This window comes from Aphelocoma coerulescens, chromosome 2 (assembly GCF_041296385.1).
Source record: "Aphelocoma coerulescens isolate FSJ_1873_10779 chromosome 2, UR_Acoe_1.0, whole genome shotgun sequence".
Taxonomy (NCBI): Eukaryota; Metazoa; Chordata; class Aves; order Passeriformes; family Corvidae; genus Aphelocoma; species Aphelocoma coerulescens.
Window position 1 is genome coordinate 107,597,751 of NC_091015.1, and position 18,963 is coordinate 107,616,713.

The following is an 18,963-nucleotide window of genomic DNA, read 5'->3' on the forward strand; positions in this document are numbered from 1 at the left end:
GTAAGGGAACTGCCAGGGCAAAGAGCGGAATTTTGTACAGATTCTTCAAACACATTAAACAAACAAATAAATGTATGTTCCAAGATATTTTATCAAGAATTTAATGACATACCAGAAAAAAACAGTTTAGGTGAGTGTATTTCCACTTCAGGCTCAAAGAGAGTGAGAATTTAGCACTGATGATGGGAATGTTGCCTCTCTTAGAAAGGCCACTTTGGGGGACTTACCTGTCTCCTCAGCTTTTCCACTGCTATCACAATACCCAAACACTAGATTCACAAATGCAGCCCTTACCAAGAGGCTGTAGATTAACACTGTTTGAAGATTTAAGAGCAGAAAGGACTACTGGATAATAGTCTGAATTCTGGTATATCAAAGCCCCTTTACATTTTGCAGTGAACCGAGCAACCTTGGGCCCTCCAAAAACCTATTTTCCAGAAAGACATCCAGTCTTCTCAAGGCTCAAAGGAACAGAACAAGAATAATTTCTTTTGCTAGTTGCTGCCAGAGCTCAATTGACCTCATATTTAAGTGTTTGCACCTTGTTTCTCATTTCAATTTGTCTGACTACGCTTGCAGTACCTGATTTTTCTTAAGTTTTTCTCAGCTAGACTAAGAGTAGCTCATGTCTGGTATTTTCTCCCTGTGAAGCAACTCATACACTATAATCAAGTACCTATCTATCATTTGGTCATGAATTATGTAACTCTTCATGAACACTAAGCATTCAATCACCACGTAGGCAGCCAACTGCCAAAACACAATCGTCATGATCTTTGTTCTGTGAATGCCCAACCCCAGAGGCACCTATAATTTTCACAGAGGCAGAGGCACACAAAGCTGTACTTCCAAGCACTCCCCAAAACATGTCTGTGCAGCACGGGGAAGCAGCTCACACTTTTAGTTCTGTCAGGATCCATAGCAGTAAGTGATCCTCCACTCCTACTCATGGGGCCGTGGGTAGCAGACTCTCCCACAGCATGCTGGAAAATTTGAGTGCTTTGCAAGCATGGTATCACTGTCACAGAAGAAAACCAAACCTTACCAAAGAGCACAATGAATTGAGCTGGCTTCACTGATTTCTTTTTTTTTTAAATGACTTCCAAGAAGTATTTGGCATGACTGCTAATTCTAAATTAAACATCACCAAAATTTCTGTACAGTGCCTTAAGCAGCTCCCTAATCACATAGTTGACTGTCATGAAGCCATTTTCCAGCAAGAGCTTTGTGACTCAAACGATGGAAGCATTGCACCTATTTTGCACATGAGGAAACTTGTACAAAAAGCAGGACCATTATGTCTTTTGCTCAGTGAAAACCCGGGTTATTCTGATTTCTAGGGTTATGTTCATTCTTGGAAATTGTCTCCACTTTTTACAGTGCAGAATGGAAATAATGATATGGAAAAAACCACTACATAACTTTCAACATTATCACAAAACCAATAATGAGCAAACAGCTTCTCTTTTCACTGAAGAGCTTTTTTCTTATGACCAGTTTACTATCCACAGAAGGCTACTATGGCACACTGTGAGATGCCATGGACTCTGCAGCTATTGGAATAATGGAGATGTTCAGGCATAGATATTACTCTGTTTGGATATAAATAATGCATCATAATAATATCACAATGTTTGTAAGACAAGAGTGCCAAAATGAAGAACATTTAGTTTAAACTGAAATGATCACTACCAAGTGATGCTGCTCCAAAGCAGACAAAGCACCGAGAAAGAAAACTGGAATACTGATCCCTTGCAAGATCTACCACAGGTGCAGACCCTTCTCCTGTCCCACTTGACAAAGTATTCAGGCTCAGTTCAACTCAGTATTGCAATGTAGCAACAATGTAGCAATGTAGTTAGAACAAAACATATTCAAGAATTTTGGAAATACAATGAATGTAAGAATCAAGGGATTTCTTCAGCCTAATTTGAGACTCACAATTCGGACAAGCCCACAGAAAGCAACTCAGTTTTTTGTTTTTAATCAAATCATCTCATTTTTAGAAAAATCACTAAAATTATAGTCACCAACATGATATGACAATTCACTCACCTATTGCATTCATTTTCCATTTGTAACAATGTAGGTTCAGATTTGCACATGGATAACAAGAATAAACATAAACAGCTTCTACTAGAACCAAATTTCTGTTACAAAAACATTAACTGCAGGATTCTTGAGCTTGCTAGTAAGCCCAGTTCTGTTCTTAGGACAGCTGTAAGATCTATCAGTATCTTAAATGTGGTTTAAAAAGAAAATAAATTAATATTGTGGATAATGGTCTCTGGATTCCTGGCATTTTTTCCAACAAAATTTCAATTTTAACACAGACCTTGAGAAAATGGGTCAGTGAATATCAAGAAATAGGCACCAAGCTCTTACAGAACAACATACAGACATTTTAAAAAACAGATTTGACGATTCATATAAAAATTAAGGTTAAATGCATAAACTGATATTTGAAGTGTGGCCTAGCAAATTCAATTCACAATTTTATGTGCACTGCATATATCTCTGTTGGCTTCTGTGTGTTAAAGGCCTGTTGTTCAAATGTAGTAAATTTTAAAAGTTAAAGACAAAAGTATAAGCCAGACTGTCATTGTTTTAAAATATGTAAGATTTATAAGGAATATAGTTGTATTATTAAATGACTCCCCCCATGACAGAGGAAGAGTATAGCAAAAAGAGAAAAGAAGGTCTGAAGACCTGGTTTTCTGGCATTTCTATATATCAATTTAGAACAGAAGTGCTATCACCTTACAACTACAGTATCATCCTTACACATGTAAAAGCCAACTTCTTTTGTCTTCCATCTTCCACAACCTCTCCCTTAGAAGTGCAGCTTCCTCAAGCTCCTTACTACCACTGACCCCATAAAAGCAGTATAGTAGCTGCCAAATAAAGCTAAATAGAAACTAATATTAGAGCATTATATTATAGTAGCAGGGCATCTCACCCCCCACAAGAGCTTATCTGTTGTTTGTTAACCAGCCAGATAACTCAAACAGGACAAGCTGTCTTGTAGTGAGTTATTTTGGCACCATAGGGTTAATATCTCCCAACTGCCAATAAATATCTTATTGTTGGAAGTGAGATCTGGAAAGATAAGCCAGATTTTTCACTGACAGACACTCACTCTACAACTATATAAGAGCCACACCAAACTTCCACAAAGCAGAAATCTTCCATACATTTCCCTGGAAATGTGTGGAGTTTCTCCCATGACTAGAGATGCCTGCTTTGTGGTTACTCCCCAGGGATTAAGTGGAGAAAACTGTGCACATTGTCATGGTTTCAGTGACAAGTTACATTCGACTCCTAATCAATACCATTTCTTTTGCTAGCTCTAATAGAGGTACCTTGATATTGTCCACTGTTTTATGTTATGCTGTAATCTACTAGTAGTTCTTTTTTTAGTTTTATACTGGGTAGTAAGGGATTCTGATTAAGATCTTTCATCTGTTATCGCTTGTCAGTTTAATAAAAAATTTCTTTTATAAATAGATCTGACTTGCCATCATTAGAACTTGCAGGCCAGAGTGATTCCTTAAATTTTAACTGTTGCCAAAGTCTGAGGCTACATTCTTCCTGCTACAATTATAAAGAGTACTAAATTTAAATTGGAAATCCAACTGAAAATCTTAATTTCACAGACAAGAAACAGACTTGACTTTTATTCTCGGTCACATCCTAAAGGTACCCCACAGCTCCACTCTGGATGGGCTATGGTGAAGGAGTTTCTGACTGTCCTGCAAAGTGGCTGGAGTTGGTGTCCGTCTCTTTGCCAGTGAAGAGCCTTATTCTATTTCTATCTGCTCAAAGAAGCAAAGGGGCTGGCTTTCCTGTTACAAAGCAATATTAGAACATAAAAGATAGACAAATATGTTGAAGTTAAAAAAAAAAAAAATCAATCTTGTATGACACTTTCATACTCCTATCATCCTAAGGGGATCTATGTCATGTTGTAGATTCTCTGTGGGTGCAGCCAATGACCAATAAGTCATCAGTAACTGTGAAGCAGACACAGAACAAATCTTATTTTTATAAGGGATGTTAGCCAGGGCACAGGAGTTGTCCTTCATTCCTCTAAAAATCTTCTCTAAAACCTTTAACTCTCAGCAGTCAGAAATGGATTAAAAAGAAGAAAAGAATCTTCCTTTAATTTAACTATGGTATGAATACACAGTTATCACCCAGGTTCCTCTTTAATAGTGTTTCTTCTGGAAAGGAAAATACAGTATCGTCCTTTTAGCAATGGGATTATGCAAACAATGTTTCAAGACTTGTTGTATACCAATCTAGGTGAGCCTGGCAATAATTAGATGACAATCTGCTCTTGCTAGTCCTAATATATTTGCACAGGACCCTGTTTAGTGCAAGGGGATTTCTACAGCATAAGAGTGAATGTATAGAAAAGAAATACCATTAGGATACAACACACTGATGACTGTTTTCCTGTGTTTACAAGAGAAGCAAACTGAACAGTTTTAACCACAGCATGCTACAATGAACAATTAATTTACCAAGATACAGCCTTGAACAAATAATGTGAAAATGTACATAAAATGTTTGTCATTTTGGAATAGTAGTGATTCTATCAGTGTTACAGCTCTCTGTGTTATATCTGTCTATCTGTATATTGAAAGCATTTGATTTTTTCATATTGTGGGATTATTGTAGTAAAAATCCAACAGTGTCTGGATTTAAGCTCTGAGTTGAATATTCATTTGCTTTAGTGAGAACTATGGTGAAATGTGATCAGTTTTCTGACCTATTTTGAAATTGGTACTCCGCCAACTGGCATTTTGTTTGCACATCCAGATATTATCCACCATATGCTGACATGACATGATGATTGGTTCCAAAATGAAGTGGAATACTTGGCAAATAGAAATATATGGTACAAATAATACACTGCCTCTAGTCAGGAAAGCAAGCAGTCATTTTGAGAAGACTGAGAGGTTTTAAAATAACTACAGTGTACACACTGCACAAAGCTGCATGAAAACTCTCCAGATTTTGGTTCTTTACAGGTATGAGGGTATCAAAAACTATTAAATCAATTCCTTACAGAAGGTTCAAATCTGACACTGGAGTACTCATAGTAGTAATTCAATGGAAGATTAATTTGCATCTCAGGGAGACTTTGGCCCACATCGCTTCTTCCTCCTCTGGATTCCCCAACTCTTTCTTCTCACCATCTGTTCTTTTTTCCCACTGCTCTGACTTGTCTTTCCACAGTGATGTCTAAGTTATCTGCTTTTCCTGCATTAAGATCACATTTCATTCAAGCTCCACACTAATTTTCTATTATATTTCCTAACCTTCTACCATTGAACTCCTTTTTACTCCTAACTTGATGCTTCCATTAAACTTCTGCCTTCTACTCTCAACTGTAGAATCTATTAAAAAAAAAACAAAAACAAAGGAAAAAAAACAAAAACTTGTTCCTAAACAGAAAACACCCCATCTCTTTTATTTTAATTCGTGTTTCCAAAGCAACGTTTTTGTTTTGCATTCCTCCAGTGACTTCCATGTGTGTGCTCTCTAATGCACTGGCTGAAAACATACATCTAGGCTGTTGGTTGATCTCTGCTGTTCTATCTTTTAATGAGGAACAGTGTACTTTTTTGTAATGAAATTGAAGAATTTTTAAAGCAGTGCATTAATTTGCCACAATATTTCCTATGGAATTTTGTTTTTTCTGTTCTTGGGGGAATATCATGGGCAGAGGGACTTAATAAAAATGTTAAAAAATATTTCTCCCTAAAAGTTCAGCTAGATTTCAAAACAAGGCATCTAAATAGCATGCACTTCTGATGTCTGTTTATTGAACTGCAGGATTTGCTTGTGTAACATGAGTAGATTTCAGTGCTTAATGCATAATCTTCAGCCCTGGAAAACTTGAAGAGGATTAAGCCCATTTTAAAACCATGTTCTTCTTCAGAATAAACGATAATAACTTCTTGTTTCCTTATTACAATCATTTAAAAAGGTGTATTTAGAAAAGAATTTGTAAGCAAAGGGAGGAAGGACCTTACCAGCATGCAAGTATGCCAGATCAGGATTTTCAATGTCTGGGTGTAGTTCTTTCAAGTGGTTGCGAAACTCCACAGGGATATTTGTTCCATAGTCACACCTAGGACAGTTATACATTTTTACTCCTTCATGCTTTCCCGTATGCAAGATGTGTTTACGGATATTTTCTGCACAGTTAGACCTAAAAAGCAATGAAAAAAAGAAAAAAGATACATATTAATTTATTTCCAACTAAAATAAAATAATTAAAATAAAACCTAGTGTTATAACAGAAAATCAGTAGTCATCACTCATTTTTCATTATCTGTACATTTTTTGCATCCTCTTAGGTTTTGCATAAATGTTGTCCTTTGCATGAAGGCTCCCAAAGTTCCCAGGTTAACTAAACATTACATCTGAACGAGAATGATTGATTTGTTATATTTACAGAATTTCTATTCTTTTCATGGTAGTCAGTGATGGACAGAAATTAAGCAAAAGTTTTTACTTAGGAAAACTGAAATACACAAATGCCTATAATATTCCCAGTGGAGCTTGCATGAACCTTTCCTACCCAGTTCCTAAATTCAACAGGAGTTGTTGCGAATGGTTCTTGCAAGTATGTTCCACCAACTTTCATCTCACTGTGTGAACTGTTCCTAGGAAAGGGAATTGAGTTGTTCAAGTTTACATATTTTTGAAAATACACACAGATTCTGGTTTACATCTTAAACACAGCTTTTGTGAAAGAGGGGCGTTTTCATGCATAAAAGTCAGAATACATATACAATTAGTTTAACACATTTCAAAGCAATATTTATAATCATATTTCTGAAAAAAATTGAATAGAAAAAGATTTCACATTTCCCTTACAATGAGATCCATATGGCAGTAATTTTTAATTTCTAGTCTTTAAAATTTCCAGTCTCATTACAAAATTATTTTGCATTAGAATTTCCTATTTATTCAAACTTTGTGATGAATCCTACATAAAATACACTGCTGATCCATTCATTTCAATCAGAAACACCCAGTATATTTATTCTTGAATCAAAAGAACAGAACCGTACATGTGTACCATTGCTCTGGGGTTTCATTTAATTTTTAGACTTTCTTACTAGTATGTATTATTATTATTGCCAAACTAAGAACAGTAGTTCAGCCTAACTGAAAAAAGTATGAATACTCATGCAAACTAAATGTATAATACTTTACATTATGCAATAAATGTATAATACTTTACAAATACTCAAAGAAGGCAACTGTTGTATTTTGGGCAACTGGATATACCCATCACTGTTAGAAATACCATGGTAAAAGGCACCTAAAAAAAGGACCCCCAAAATAAACTGGAAGTAGCAGCTTGAAGTTCTGCTGGAATGCTTGTCTCTCCCTTGGAAATGGTCATAGTAAAGTTGATATCTGCCTTACGGTGCTGCCAAAGCTCACCCTCTGTCATGTCCATCTGCTATATACTGGTATAATGATCAGATGCCTGAGAATGTCAGAGAAGACACTTATCACTGAAAAACATAGAAAATACTGGTCCTCGGCATCTTTCAGGATTCAGCCCTAAAAAAGTTACAATGCTCATAAATGTTGTTAAAATCAAATATGTATTTTACAAAAAAAAGTAAAAAAAGGTAATGTGTACTGCAGTGAAAGCAGGAGACAACCTGGTAACCTTCTATCAGGGGTTATACTTTAAAGGGCAGTAGATTAAAGCAGAGCATACAAATCTGAAATAAAATATCTGTGTTCTTTTAGCTCAGCTCTCAACCTATATTAAGGAAAGATATAAAACTTTTTACTTTGAAATATTTCTGTGAAATATATAAAGGATCTGTGGAAATCTGTGTAAGAGTTGTGAAGAAAACCCAGCCCGCTCAAGTCATAAAAGGCCAGTTCTATCTCCTTTCATTTGGAATTTGCTCCAGCCACTTTAAACAGAGCAATCCTGAAGCCTCATTTATTCAGTCATCAGTAAAAATCTGTCACTAAACACACCAACATACAGATATAAAAAATTTAAACCCATATTTTTCCATGTGACAAGGAAGGCTTAATCAGAAATGAGGAATATGAGATCACAAGGCATTCCAAACAGCCCCTCATATTAGGTTGCAAAGCAGCAATTGCCATCGTAAGGTAAACCATGAAGGTAACAACTGGCAAATCCAAGCACTTTTGAAGCCAAGTGATACCTTTAAATATGACAAGACAAAAGTGTACTGCATATAAAATGTTTTTTAATTATTCAGTGTGTTTGAATGTGTGTTTTATTAGGAGTCTTCTTCCATGGACTGTACAAGTATGTTGTTATATGTCTGACACAAAACACCCCCACCAACACATTGTGTGTGTAGTTACAGCACTTCAGCGCATATGAGTAAACACAGAGGGCTGTGATTTTAAACAACACTGTATTTTTATTAAAGCTATGTCATGACAAGAATCTAACTAAAACATTAGAATGTTGCAATAGTGATGATAGTTAAGCTTTTGACAGGCCTTGTGTTATAGGATTCACTTCCAGGTGTTTATAAACCTTGAAATATAGATTTCCTTTGTTCTGAAATTTGGAAGATAGAGCCCAGCCCACTAGAAACGTTTGAGGAACGTCTTTCTGGTTTTTGAGTTCCAGTCTGAATTACAGCCACAAATAAATGGATGCAGGTTTTAGGAGACTAGCCTGTATTTCAGTAAAGCTACCATAGAGGTTTCTAAGTTAAATTACTATTACCACTGCTTAATGTAAGCATGCTTTCATCCTCATGATCCATTTTTAAAATCAAATGTATATATTTCTGTCAATTTGTCCATGCTCTACAGTAACAGGAAGGGAACTCATTAGAGACTTAATTAGTCTAAAGTTATAGTCAATGAGTTTATATTCAATTCAGATGCAGAGAAACGTAATAAAAATTTTCTTTTTATTTCACATCTTGCAGTAAGTCTTCTTATTAGATGTGAAGAAAGGTTTGAGACTTGATGCAAACCCCACAAAAACCCTTCCTAAATGGAAGAGGGAGGCTTGTATAGAGTTTTCAGTGTCTTGTCAGTGCTACACACAGCGAAAGAGGAGATGGAACATGTTGCTAAGGTACATTGCAGATGAACAGGAAATACGAGGAGCTGAAAAACTCAGCCCATACTTCCCACGCAACAAACCTGTATGACCTCCTCCATCAAAGACTGATATACTGGGAAGGGCATAGGCCTACTTTCCACATCCAGGAGAGCTCCCACATTTCTGTAAAGGATAACACTTTGAAATAAGGGAGACAGATGGTAAGATCCTCCTGAGAAAAGCAGCTACTGCTTAGGATGAACAGAAAACCTCTTCTGGATAAAGACAAAAAAGGGCATTTGTCCCTAATGTTCATCACACAGCAGTATGTTCCCATTGCTGCTCTAGCTGCATGTTCCATGTTGCCATTACAAGTCCATTCCTACCTACCAGGTACCTTTTTCTGCTCTCAATAAATTAAGGTTGCTGCATATTCAAGTATCATAAATTGGAAATTACTTGTCAATCATAAAATTGTGCTTTAGTCACAGAATCACAGCATGCTTAAGGTTTAAAGGGACCTCTCAAGATTGTCTGGTCCATCCCTGCTGCTCAGGAAGGATAACCCATGGCCAGTTGCCCAGAACCATTTTTAGGCAGCTTCTGAATATCTTCAAAGATATTTCCCACCCTCCCTGGGCTGCCTGTGCCAGTTCTCAGTCACCCATTTCCGGATGCTCAGAGGAAACCTCCTGTCTTCCTGCTTGTACTCATTGCCTCTTGCCCTGTCATTGAGTACCACTGAAAAAGAGCTTGTCTTCCTCTTCTTTAGAGATTCCCTTCAGATATTTGTGCATACTGATGACATCCCCTGAGTCTTTTCTCCAGGCTGACCAGTCCCAGCTCTCTGTCTCTCCTTATTTGGGATGCTCTGATTGCAAACAGTTTATTCAAGTTTTCAGTGGTCATTCAGCTTGCACAGGCATCATACACAGAGTGACAAGGAAGCCCGACGCCCCGTTCCACAGCCATCTGCACCCTTGCCTCTTAGTACTATTGATCCACTTTGTTGGGAGAGTGAAATAAAGTGGAAGGTTAGGAGTTAGATAAAATGGCCAGACATTTTCTCAACATGAGAAGCTGTTGCCTCTGTTTACTTTGCCTTCCTTCTCCTATCCTTTTATATATGCTTTAGTTCTTTTACCAAAAAAAACAGGGCTTTGTGCTAAAAGCAAGAAACAGAGTTCCTGGTCTGCAGAAGAGTGGGAAAATAATGCTTCTGGTGCATGGCATGGGACAAAAGTCCTCATAACTGTCTTCCTCCTTAACCCAAAAAGTCCAGTTGTTCCTTTAGCCCCTAAAAGGTAGTATAAGTGCCCCTATGAAGACATTTTCTCAGCTGCATTGGCAGGCTGTAGTGTGCAAAAGACTGGCTTTCTCAGCAAAACTAGGCCTACCCCACTGTAAGCAGCAGCACTGTTCAGGGGTCTGGGATGGCAGAGCACAGACATGCACTTTGCAGGAGACAGAGGTGGGAGTTCAAAGTCAGCAGCAGGGAAACATGGGGGGAACAATGAGTTGGAGCAAATCTGAGCCAGGGGGGAAACAGTGGGCCTGAAGGTCCCCTCAGTAATGGCTGCCAGCAGTTACTGAGTTACTGCTGTCTGTCAGTCATTATTCCCCCACCATCCCTTCCTTCTTTCCAAACTTGCCGAGCTCAGCCAGCCAGTCTCACCAGCAAGCAGTACAAGCTGTGTGAGTACAGGGATTTGGGCATCCCTTCCCCGTGCAGAGGGACCCATCCCCAGCCTCGTGGCTGGATGCAGCAGGCTGTGCTCTGCACTCCCCTCAGCCAGCAGCGCTGGTTCGAGCAGCCTCTGTAAACAGCCAAGTTCAGTACTTAACTGCAGGCTTGTGGCTGCCCAGTACCAGAGCTACTTGCTGTCCTTGTCTTTTACATGGTGTTTTGGATAAAAATCATGAAATAAAAGAAGTTCACAAAACATCTGTCAATTCTAAATTTGCCCATGCTGAATAGGAATGTTTCTATATTTTTAAGGGTTTTCTACATGAGAATACAAATGAAATATAGCAGGAAGCAATCCATTTTCTTTTTTTTTTTTTTCCTATTTACTAATAAGAAACTGAAATTAGAACACTCTTCCATTATGCAGTGCCTGACATTTTCAGAAAGATACTTACTGCAAGACATGGAAATGGAAGGTTTCAGAGGTGCAAATGAGGTAAAATGTTAATTATCTAGTCCACTAAGTTTTAAAAATTTTAGCACCTTGTAGGACTCTTATTTTCACAAAATAAGCATTTTTCAAAAGGTCTTCTCCAGCACATCATCCTCTTGCTGCAGAGAAATGCATACAACGTAAAGAAGTTACGGCACCTCCATTGACGTCACTATTTACAACATAAAAACAAACACAGTGATACAACCAACTAATTGAAAAGCTTTCTATTTTCCCCGTTTTTCAGTATGAATCAAGTTCACTCTCATATAGACAGCATTTTGAAGGTCTTCTGCACCTTTTATACTCTGCCATGCAACCTGCGAGTACACAGAAATTGCAGCATTTTGATTGAAAAATAGCAGTTTCCAGATACTTCCTTCCAAAAATAAAAGCAGTTATGATGAACGCAAACTTCTCAATGAAGCCATATGCACTATTGTAGATTCTTAACCTCAGTTATCCACCAAACTTTTTAGGTATTTTTTTCACAGAAAATGCCATCTAACTTGGAAAACTGTCTTTAAATCAAAATTGCAATAATGTAATTACACTAGAAAAGGAGAGCCATAGATTTTCAGAAATGCAAAGTCATATGGAACATTTATTTTGACCTCATGAATAGCAAAGTCCATAAACATTTGCCCAACCACAACCCTTTTAGTACTAAAACATGGTTTCTGATGGAGAGCAACAGGGAGTCCTTTGAAATCACAGGCTAATTACTCTTCAGTTGATCACTCTCCCTTTTACAAACTGTCGTATTTCTTATCCCCCTGATCCAGCTAACAGTGCTACATGTCCAACACACCTTGCTCAGCTGTAGAATCCCCTGATACCTGGGCCTCCAGTGGAAGAGCTACAGAGACTGAGTTCCTTTCAACTCATTTTAAGGAATCATCAGGTTCTCCCTACGCTCTTTTCAGTTGCTTTAAGCTTTGAATGCATTCACATTTCACACCAGTGCTGCATACATGGATAACATGACTTTCCCCACACTCAGCATTCTCCACTTGCAGCCACAGGTTCTGGGAACTCCTGGATACTCCTTGCAGCACCAAGAGCTCCTGCACACTCAGTTAAATGCAGGGACCTTTCAGGTTGTTTTCAGCATTACTGCTTTCCAAAATACAACCCTTCTAGCCTGCCTTTGTTTCTTGCTGCCTTTGTTTCTAAACATGTTTCGTGTTTCTGTATGAAAACCAGCATTCAGTAGGGTGGTGGTAAACAACCTAATGGCAATATTTTCTTGACAGGAAAGAAACAAATACCTCAATCTGTGGTAATTACATTATACAAACAGGCTTATTCAATCAAAACCTCCACAATGACAGTCACTCTGCCCAACTTCTATTTAGCAAAAACCCAGACAAACAAACCAACCAAAAAATCTTCCCTGCATACTCAAGATTTAGCTACATTTCTGGTTTTAAAATAAAATAAACTGATTGCCAGTTAGTGCAAACTAGCTACATAATACTACATAATCTGCACATACCACAGGCAATTCAGACTGCAAGTTTAAAAGTTAAAGTATTAGCTTACCTCTTCAGTGCTACAAGTCAATACAGTATTGCACAAGAAATAATAAAAAAATAGCAAAATATCATAGCCAAAAATACATTTGGTAATGTGTTGAAACCAGTATTATCAAACTGCAATAATAATCATATACTAAAACACACAAATATATTTATGTATATGTGTACAAGAAATGTAATACATCTTCTCAGCCTTCTTACTACTAACATGCACCTGGGTTACTTTTTCCTTGCTCCTTGCCTTTAAAAGCAAAAGTTCTACCTTTTCATTTAGGTTTTAAGTGAGTGGGGAAACAATCCCATGGATACAAGTGCCCACACTCTGCAACCGACTTCAATTATCAAGGGACTTACGATACTGTTGCCGAAATTAGCAGCACACAGTTCTGTGGGAACTCAGGAGGGCAACTACAACGCACCCAGGGCCAGCTCAGCTCTGCCTGTGCACTGCTGCCAAACACCTCCCTGTGCTGTTCCTAAAGACCTCTGGTGGACAGTGACAACGAGCTGCTGGGGAAAAGCAACGCCTTTGCCACCATAGCTGCTTCTGCAGTGAATATTTTCTCACAGCTTCTCAACCCTACCAAGAAAAGATGACTGAAATACACACCCACAGTGTCATAAAAATGCATTTCCAACAACCTGGTGGTCACACGTATTGCCATGTTTTCATGTACTGCCATGTATTGCATGTATTGCCACCCAGAAAATATGAAGTAGCCCATAAAAGAGAGTATACTACATTTACATGCTTTAATGAGATTTTATAACACAGTCAGTTTCACAAAGAAAAAAATAAAAATGTATTTGAGATTTATTCTGATAGTATTATACCAACACCCAGGGATAATAATCGTAATGTTTTCTGCTTTTCTACATTTTTAGCTTTGCATTTTTTTCTGTAATGATCTATTTGTTATGACATACAGTATGTGTGACAGATGTCCAATGCTGGCTGCTAAAAAGTAGCAGAGCCCTGTAGGGAAGCAGCAAAAACTTGTGCGTCAGCACAGAAAATGATGGAAGATTGATAATTACTGCTTGTGTCTGAGCTCCATTCAGCAGACTAGCATGTCCAAATTGTAATTTGGCCACAGATCCACCATTCTATTTACAATGTATTGGAATGAGAATTCACAGTTTCAAGTAATTGATCATTACAATAGCCAAAGTGAGTGCTTTTAAAGGCAAATTCAGGGTAACCGGAAATTCTGAAGGGCAATAAGAAGTGATGTACTCTAGTCTTGTTTACCTCTGAGGAATCTGTAAAGCCAGTTACAACCCTGCATAGTGAACAACAACCAAAGTATAGACCCAGTGCTAGCATCTAGAGCTACCTGTGACTTTTCAGTCAAGAGTATTTTTGTAAAAAAAAACCCCAAAAAAACAACAGACTCCACAATTTAAAGAAAACCTGATTCTTTCCAGGAAAAAACCCATCTCTGATTCCAAGGAAATAAGGCACCCTGCCTTAAATGCTTCCATTAATTCTATTTTCTACAAGAAGAGAAAGAAATGAAGAAGAGGCTTTTAGACAGAAACCTGCAAATTATGTCCAAACTGCTAGACTTGGAAGGAATGGGTGGAAAGGGTACAGAAAGGTATGGAAATGTGCCTCAGCTCTCCCCCTGTGCTGTGGTTCTCACTATCCCCACAGGTGCTGTGCAGAGCTGGGCTGCTCAGCTTGTGAGTCTGTCCCAGCAGCCCTTCGGAGAGAGGCTCAGTGTCTCCTTTTACTGGCTATAGAAGAACAAAAAAGCAAAACGAACAAAGAAAAAAAAAATAACAACAATCAAACAAATTTTCATAGGACCGATCTGCTTCTGAAAACTCTCTGCGACATCTGCTAGAACTCCTGGCTTCCACTTTGCTGCAGGCAGAGTGGTCTCTGTGATGGCCCAGCTCAAGGGCCCGCGTGCCTGCGGCGTGAGGGATGCAGGGGTCTGCTGTGCACAGTGCACTGCTGCACTGTGTCAGCCAAGGTTTAAGTGGCAGAAATAGCAGGTGGAGTTCATCTATTTCACAGTAACTGAGAATAATCACTCCATTGTTCATGGGCTTCCTCCCTCCCCCTTTCCTTTCTTCTTAGAGCAGATGGCATAAAAGAGAAGTTGGTCTGAAAAACAGCATCTCCGCAGTGGTGTGAGGATGGAGACCGGGCTTTAGGTATCACAGGCCCTGATTTAACAAGGTACTTACGCATTTGTGCGGCTTAAGTACAGGCAGCCCCTGTTGACTTCAAAAGAATGACTCACAAGGTGAAATTTATGTACATGATCAAATACCTTGCTGAAATGAGGCCATGGAAAACATCCATTTTTTTAAAAAGCTGGGATGAATTTAATTGAAGACATGCATTTCCTTTCAACATCATTTTTTTCTGTATTGTACTTCTTTTAATGACCACATAAAGTAACTGAACAATTCTGCAGAGTCTGTTTGTATATCCTCAGGAACACATAAAGTATTTTCACAGACATAGAAGTGCAGATGGAGCCTAGGAAAGGGTGTGGAATCTAGCGGCTGCACAAGATGAAACTGGACTCCTAATGTTGCTGGAGTCAGAAATGATAGCAACAGACCCTAAAGGCTGCCTGTCAATCTCAGATGCAGATGGTAGTTCTTCCAACTGGCCTCCGTGTCAGTTCCTTCAGCCATTTTAGTGACAACACGGCTCCCTAGAGGGTAGATCCTGTTGCTTTGCAGCCTGGATTCATACCCAGGGCACTGTGGTCTGTACGATCTCTGCTCAAAGTAGGTTTTTTTAATGCTAATACAGTGCCTCTTCTTGCCCTATCCCAGCCCCAACCCCCCATGCAAAAAGAGATGGTCATTTTCTTCCTCATTTCAAATGTTCCAATTTATCAAAGGAATCAGCAATAATTGTCTGAAAGATTCACTTTTGTTATGCATGCCAAAACTATATATAAAATCCCTGCTAATAAAATTTGCAGACAACACTGTAATTGGCAGCATGATTAATAACAGTGACACTGCCACCATACAGAGCAGACTCAGAAGCCAGGCCTGTTCAATCACAACATGTACACACACAGTTACATGTTAGCTTTCCCACCTTTGCACAATGCACGCGAGTAACTTAGACAATGCTGGGAAAAGCTGTGACACTGAAACTGATTTAGGGATTAGGGGACCATCAGTTTAATGTGAACTTCTAGTGTGATGCTATAAGCAGAGAGGCCCCATGCTATCTTTAGATGTATAAGCAAGGAAGTAGAAAGCAAATGGAAGGATGTAATGTTCTCTTTGAAACACCGGAGAAACTAATTCTAAAGTATCTACTTCCTGTATTACTGCCTACATTTAAAAAAGGAAACAAACAGCCACAAAGTGATTATAAATAGAAATAGAAGTTAAGTGGGGTACTCTAAAACACTTAATAAAAAACCCCTTCTGTTTTGCTCATTTTATTTGAGCTTGGGCCATGAGTAACAACGCAGAATAAAGGTGTGATTAAGGGACAACTTAACCTAGAGAAAACCTATATGAAACCAAAAGCAATGACTACAAGTTACAGTCAAATTCAACAGAGAAACAAAGCACAATTTCTTCAGCAATTAATCTTTCACAGAAGGGAAGCTGGAGCTGCAACTTCACCTGTTTTCAGATCAAACCTGAATATTTTTCTAGATCATAAAATTCAGTCAGAAGTAGGTGGTTCAGTACAGAGCAAACTGGGAAAAAAAACACCTATGCAATTTGTTTTATGTAGAAGGTCAGACTGGCTGAGCTTAAGGCTTTTTCTGGGCTCAAAGTCTCGAAGAAGTACAGTTTAAGTCTGAAAAATGTCGTTGTGAGGTCAGCCATTTATTGTGCTTCCATGATGTCATGGATATTTGTTCAGTCTGCAAATTAAAGTATATTCTTCCTGGCTGTCAATACTGCAAAACCATCTTAGATTCTGAAAGTCAAATTTGGGTCTTTAGTTGGACGTATGATTGATTATCTAATCTGTGTGTTGAAAGCATATATCAGAGAAACATCATTCTCTTCAGATTATGTCCTCTTAATGCCTTTTTTTTTTCACAAATGTAAGTAAATGCAGCATTTGGCTCTCTACTTTGAGCTTACTTCACAGACATCATTCACCCCAGGAGAACTGGTTTTAGGAGTAAGGAGCAAGCAAAACTTGATTTTTTTTCCTACAAGAGTACATTTGCCTATAAGGATGCCCTGCTGCTCAGTAAGAAATTGCAGTTTTACTGCAGCTGGACTTTCACTGGAGACCTACACACCAAAATTAATACGCTGTGTACTTCACCAAAAGACACTGAAATGGAATGAAAGCACCGAACTATGTATTCGACTTACCTAGCATACCTATATGTAAAGTAAAATGTATAAAGTAGTTTCTACTGCACTTCTACTTCAGACTATTCAAAGTAGCAGATAACCTGTCTTGTAAAAGTATTAGATTAAAATTGGACCACCCAGAATTGACACGTTTTTCATGTTCTTTCAACAATACACAATTATGTCTAACAGACACAACACAATTTTAACTAGATGAGAAATCAGGGCAACACCCTAAATCTTTTGACTGAGAAGAATAGGAACTGCCTGAATGGTATTACTTCAAAAAGCTGACCCAAGAAGAAAAAAATTTAAACACCAAGGCAAAAGCCTTCTGGATGGCAATGAAATTCCGTCATACTGAGGAATTTTATAGACCAATGCCAAACAAATTATCCTATGATCATGTATGCAAAGGTTCTGTCTTAAAGAAAAAAACCCATGACCATATAAAATTAACCCCATCATATTACATGAAAATAAACTTCTTTCATTATCACAGATAGTGTCATGGACTTGTCTTTTTTCCCACAGAGGGTTAACATGAAAAGAGGGAAGAATGGTAAAATATGAAATTTTTTCTTTGGCTTCACCTTTCACATTCCTGTATCATACAACAGCAGAAACTAATGAACTTGCTCATCTTCGAAAGCCCTTTGCATGCTTCTTCCTTCACCCTTAACTCTGATCCTCGCAGATCTTCCCTTATGTGTGTGCCAATTTTAATGGTATAATATGTGCACTTCTTTTAGTTGTGTTCTGATGATTTCTACTGAGAGATACTTAAAGCTTATACAAGTCAAAAACTATTTTATCACTTCTGAAGAAAACTAATAGGGCAGAGCCACTGAATGATAAGAGAGACCACTGGATTTATTTAATAATGCATGTCCATTTCACAAAAATGGCCTGTGTAATCCTTTTAAAAATAATAACCTGTTCATTTCAGACCTTGCACAATGCTTCTCTTTGTCCCTTGTAAGTCTCTCAAATGTCTTATTTTAAAGGAATATATAGTACTCCCGGAAGACATTTTCCCATTTCTATTCTCTTCAACTCCTGTGAGCCCTTGTTCTGTGTGATAAGGCAATCTCCTTCGGGATCTGAGCTGTGTAGTTTCGCACCACGAGTGACAAGGACTCAACTTGAATAACTGCTGTGCGCAGGTTGTAATTATGTCAGCTGGAGTGTTGAACAAGGGGACTGATTAATGTGAGCCCCAGCCCAGGCACAGTCCCTATCAAAACCTTCGTGCAGGCCAGCAGTGGGGATGGGTTAAAGCAGAAAGACAAAACATGCTGTATCGTCCATGATAGATGAATTGCTCCAACAGTCTTCAGGCAGATGTTCCAGGACAGTATAATATACAATTACTCTGCCTTATCACCTTCCCAGGGACAATAAAGCTTCCTCCTTCTATAGCTCATGTGAGTGAAGGCAAAATTAGTTTTACTTTTACAACACTGACTCACTTATCATGTTGCCTTGATTGTGCTTTTACAGCTAAAGAAAACATATATTGCACTCTTAAACTAAAAACAAACAAACAAACAAAACCCACCAAAAAAACTCTGCACTCCTCACCTTTTATACAAAACCAAACTATTTCTTTCAATCTATTTTGTATCATAGTAATACAGTCCTTAAAGGGCTAATTCAGTATATGATTCTAGGGAACGTTACTAACTTTAGAACAACTGGACTTATTCATAAGCTTAATGTTATGTGTACATATATGAAAGGACCTTAGTGATTCATTTCAGAATGCATAGATAATAAAAAATACACAGGTTTGGTGCAAAAGATGTCTATGTGAGTAACATGCCCTTAGTGACTG

The 18,963-nt window shown here is 38.1% G+C and overlaps 1 protein-coding gene across 2 annotated transcripts in view; it reads right to left on the reverse strand.

Annotated features, from left to right (window-relative positions):
- ZNF407 (zinc finger protein 407) overlaps nt 1–18,963 on the reverse strand; it is a 342,220-nt gene that overhangs the window by 100,225 nt on the left and 223,032 nt on the right. For both annotated transcript variants that reach the window (XM_069004333.1, XM_069004332.1), the window contains exon 8: nt 6,045–6,223. In XM_069004333.1, coding sequence (XP_068860434.1) covers nt 6,045–6,223 — 179 coding nt within the window. The remainder of the gene's footprint in view (nt 1–6,044; nt 6,224–18,963) is intronic.